At 34.1% G+C, this 5160-nt stretch overlaps 1 protein-coding gene across 1 annotated transcript; it reads right to left on the bottom strand.

The window, feature by feature from the left end:
* Positions 1-2853: 2853 nt before the first annotated feature.
* On the bottom strand, positions 2854-3509 carry LOC129801025 (uncharacterized). The gene is made up of 2 exons (XM_055845781.1): positions 3306-3509; positions 2854-3249 (listed from the first exon to the last, which is right to left on the bottom strand). The coding sequence occupies exons 1-2, from the start codon at positions 3507-3509 to the stop codon at positions 2854-2856; spliced, it is 600 nt and encodes a 199-aa protein (XP_055701756.1).
* Between the last annotated feature and the right edge of the window lie 1651 nt (positions 3510-5160).

Below are 5160 nucleotides of genomic sequence, written 5' to 3'. Positions count from 1 at the left end.
TGAGTTGATTATAGCGTCGTATGGTACCCAAGCAGATCAACTGATCTTTATGTACCTAAATTGCGTAGAAATGTTTGTTCATTTCTACGGAAGATATTAACATGATCTTCATTTTCTTTTCCTCATATTTGTCAAAGAAACAATATTTCTCTAAAATGTGCTGTGAATTTTAGCCCTAAATGAACTGAAATCATTCACTCTAATACGGGCTTCAGACCTAAAGCTTAGCCAAATGGCTTAACTGCTCTAATTTCTTATCAATCATGATTTTTTGGGAAAATTTAACTTAGGATTAATAGATTAACCATGGTATCACACTAAAGAATTTCACATTAAAATTTTAATGTGATTCACATTAAGTGTCGTAATGATATGTGTCGTAATGTGCAATTTTCGTCAAGAGCTTTTAGAAATCGATTCATTTAGTGATAAAAAAGTGGACTTGAGTCACAAAAATTGCTTTAAATGGATTAAAATAGCATAAATACGATTGATAATTAATGAGCAAATTAATGAGAATTGAGCAAATTTATGAGCAAAATTTGCTCATTAAATTTTCATCAGGTACTACTTTATTGCAGTCATTCGGGTAGTTTCTGCGCCACAATTTTCTTACCAACTTATTCGTGATTAAATTGTGATAAAAAGTAGTGCTAATACTTACTATTTATCGGTCACGAGATGGAGAAAGGGCAAAACACTTTGAAAAAGATCGGTGCAGAGGATAAGTAAAAAAAAGCTAAACAAAAATGTGTTCGATCTACATTTTATATTCCTTCATAAACTTCTAGGATTTCGTGGTCATATGAGTTGGTGGTCGAATTAATTGAGACTGTGCATCACGAAACCGTCATTTGGGACTACAACTGCCGGGAATACAAAAATAAAGGCAGCCGATCTGATGGTTTGCGTTTGCAGGTCGTTTGCGACAAATTGAGTCACCAATCGCCGGAACTCACACCTCAGTCGGGATTTGGGTGATATTGGTTCCCTCATTTTCGTAGTCTTCTTTTCAAAATAAAGCCCTACGATTTGAAGCCGCTCTTTAAATTCCTCCACTGAGAGAAATTCGAAAAAGTTAAACTAACATTCCGGAAATGTTAATTTCACCCTGCAGTATTGATTCAAAATCGGTGTAAATATTACCCTTTTAAGTGTAATGAGGGTTACCGTTACCCTTTTTCATGTTAATTTTACACTTAAAAAGGTGTAAAATTAACATTAAAAAATGTTGATATATTTTTACACCTAAAAAGTGTTAAAGTTAGTTGGAAAAAAAGTTAATCGCATCCCCTTTTTTTCTCGGTGTCTGAAGTCATCCGGAGAAAATTATTATGTCCAAAAAAATCGCCCCAGAGAATTTCAATGACACCATGTGAAGGTCGCGTTAGGAGCCAATCTCTCGCCCACAACCTTCTTCTTCTCCCTTAGCGGGTCCTTTTGCACGAAATAAAAGTAGTGTACAGGAGGAAAACTTCCTCTTCTTCAGTAAAATCGCACATTTTCGCTCAAACGACTGAAATGCTTCAAAAACAAAAACACTCATCTGACAACCCGTGTGCCATCGTGACATTGAGCAATTCTAGCAATGTGTCCTGACTAAATAAGCGATTTCGAGTGGTTCTAGAAGTTTTAATGAGCAACTTTTCACTTTAATTTTAATGTGAAATTTTCTAGTGTGATAACTCCGGATATAAATAACCTATTAGACTCTCAAAAAGTAATTGAATTGCACGCTATTTAGTATTTTGAGGAATTGGGCTAAACCTCTAGTCTGAAGACTGCTTAACCGTTTTTCAAGATTATAAGAATGATAATGTAGAGAGATTGTATTTCTTAAGCAATTGGGGCAAGTATAGATTTATATGAAAGGTCTTGGAATTTCGGGAAAATCCTAATCGATTTAATCCGATAATAAACTGTTAATGTGCCGATAATAAAATTTCATTTGATAATGTATCGGTTTATATAATTTTTTAACCAAAAAACGATCACAGTGGAAAAAATTGCTATACCTATAAGTTGGACTACTAACTAAGTAAACAACTTTTCTGCATGCGCAAATAATACGAAACTGTAGCGTACATTGAGAAAAAATGGGGGTGCGATTAACTTTTTTTCCTCATAAATTTAACACTTTTTAGGTGTAAAATTATATCACCATTTTTTAATGTTAATTTTGCACCTTTTAAAGGGTAAAATTAACATGAAAAAGGGTAACTTTAACCCGTAAAAGTACACCTAAAAAGCATAATATTTACACCGATTTCGGATCAATACTGCAGGGTAAAATTACCATTTCCGGAATGTTATTTTAACTTTTTCGGATTTCTCTCAGTGACTAACTAAGTAAACAACTTTTCTACATGCGCAAATAATACGAAACTTTAGGGTACACTGAGAAAAAATGGGGGTGCGATTAACTTTTTTTCATCATAACTTTAACACTTCTTAGGTGTAAAAATTTATCAATATTTTTTAATGTTAATTTTGCACCTTTTAAAGGGTAAAATTAACATGAAAACGGGTCATTTTAACCCCTAATACACCTAAAAAGCATAATATTTACACAGATTTCGGATCAATACTGCAAAATAAACATTTCCGCAATGTTATTTTAACTTTTTCGGATTTCTCTCACTCAGTGTATCATCTAAGTTAGAGCACTTCTAAACGAGCACAAGGATTTGTCACCTCTTTTGTAAATTTAGTATTGTTCCATTCATTTCTTTGCCCTTGAGTGATCTTCCATTAACACAAAAAAATACTTTTGCTGAAACTTTGCTATATTTCAAGTAAAATGTATTTTAGAATCCATTATCGTGCAGAGATTGTGTTTAAGTCATCAATATTTTAGAAAAATTCTCTGTCGAGGTCTTTTCTGGAGTCATCTACCAAATTGTTGTCTCCATATGAGGATGAGGGACGTTCATTTCGATAGAGAAGATCATCAATTGTGTGCCTATTGCCTTTTCCCGGAAGAAAAGACACAAAATTGTTGGTTTTCATGTGAGTTTTCCATTCCGGAGAGCCCCTTTCTTTGGCAACCTGAGCCAGCTTTTCAAAGAGATCAGTATCTGCTTCGAGGGCTTCATCAAAGTCCTTCCACGATACGAATTTCAGGTCAGAATAGTCATCAGTTAGGAGATCAAAGAGAATCCTGAGATCGAAGGGTTGGACGTTATTGTAGTTTTTCTGCGGAGGTGCTCGTTTGGAGATTCTCTCTGTTTCCTGAAGAGGATCATCCATCTACATAAAGGTGGATTTAAGATACAAAAATTTAATTAAATGTGAATTATTCTTACCAGAAGATCATTTCTTCGTCCCATTCGGGGGACATTCTTAAGGCCTTTGAAGAAGAAATTGTCCACTTCGGATGTTGTTGGGAGGGATCTACGTCCAATTCGTGGGACATTTTTGGTGATTTTGAGAAAAAATCCAGGATTTTCATCTCCATTCACGAGATACACTCCAATAGTGAAAATCACAAAGAAATAGACACACTTCATACTCCAATTTGAATTTCTGGGAGAGATTTCTGGGCGTTGAGTGGGAAATTGCAGAGAAATTCTGGGCCAGAAAGTCACTTGTACAGGGTATTTTATAATCAGGTGATGAACACAAATTTATTTATTGTCCCGATGAAGGTGATTAGAATTCTAATTTAACCCGCATTTAATTGCATTTTAACTAAGGCATCAACGAGATAACAATCACTAAAGAGTTCGATAAACCTGAGCAAATTTTCAAATTACCAGCAAATTGTGCTTCAATTCTTTTCTTTTTTTTTCTATTTACAACATTGTAGCTAATAGAGAGAATGGGACACTTTTTTCTGCATGTCTTCAGGGCGGCAAAAAATTATTTATGAGGTGAAAGATTATTTTACCACAAATTAATCATGTCCAGATCTCTAAAGAAGATCAAGAGGAAGTGGATTAAGTTTGGTAAAAAAAGATATTATATAATCTCACTCTAAAAAGAAATAAATTTTACAAAGGTGTGTGGATTCAAGTTGGCTAAAAATGAAGAAAAAAGAACTCCACTTAATTACCATTAAACTTTAATTTTATTGGTAACTCGTGCTGCTCTAATTTCTCAAATTCCATTTCAAATGCATTTAGAATTCCCCTCGGAAGATTTTATAGGTCATTGCCAGAGAGTGTTAAGTCAATTTGAAGTGAAATAATTCTTGATGAATCTTCCTGATTCCCGCAAGCATTTCATTTGATATTTTACGACTATTTAGTGAATAATTCATCAAAGAAATGGGAAAATGTTCTAATGAAATAGACTTTAATCTTACTGGCATATCAAGCTTCTGGGCACTTTGTGGATCTCTCACAATTAAACTGATTGAAAAGACGGCAGTATTATTAAGTCATTACGGTGAGGAGAGTGACAAAAGACTATTGCTCAGAAAGAGATGAAAACAATAATAAATTTTCTCAAGAAAGATTACAAGATACAGATCTCTTTGGTTGTAAAATCTTCTTCGCGTTCTAAATTGAGGTTTGATGGGTATCGCAGCTATTGTAAATTAGTGAAAAGTCCGAAAAGTGAATGAATTCACAAGGACTTTCGGGTGCTTTCGGGTTTATTGTGTCTCTTGTTAAGCGAATTTTGTAACGATATGACAATATCATATGACGAATTTTCGAGATTTCACCGCCTAAGAGCGAACGGTCTTGCCTATTGTGCCACTGAGATCCCCAGAGTCAAGATAACTTCTCCATGAATTTTGAAACACAAAGTTCAAAGCTAAAAATATATTCTCATTTCCTACTTCCAAGCACAACGAAATCACCTTAATGGATCTCAGCTATAAGAAGCTTACCTGGGTTTATCACAGGTCTTTCTTTGGCTTTTAATTCAAAATGTCCATCTGCTCTACATCTTTGAGAAGATTATCCATAATCAAGTCCCACTGAAATGATTTTATTTCACTTCATCAAGGGTTCTTTTTTTTAGAGAAGTGAGCAGAGGAAAACTCTGGTTTTATTTATTTGTTATTTGCCATTTACAATTGTGGCTAAAATTAAAATCAGTGATAGGCCTAGATCAGTTTATTGTTAGTGAGATTTTTAATACGTAAACCATATCGGCATAAAATATTGATGGATTTACGACCGTGAGATAATTCGATGGTTTGGCGTTGGA

The sequence above is a fragment of the Phlebotomus papatasi genome, chromosome 2, assembly GCF_024763615.1.
Source record: "Phlebotomus papatasi isolate M1 chromosome 2, Ppap_2.1, whole genome shotgun sequence".
Classification (NCBI taxonomy): Eukaryota; Metazoa; Arthropoda; class Insecta; order Diptera; family Psychodidae; genus Phlebotomus; species Phlebotomus papatasi.
This window is presented reverse-complemented; position numbering and strand designations above follow the sequence as displayed.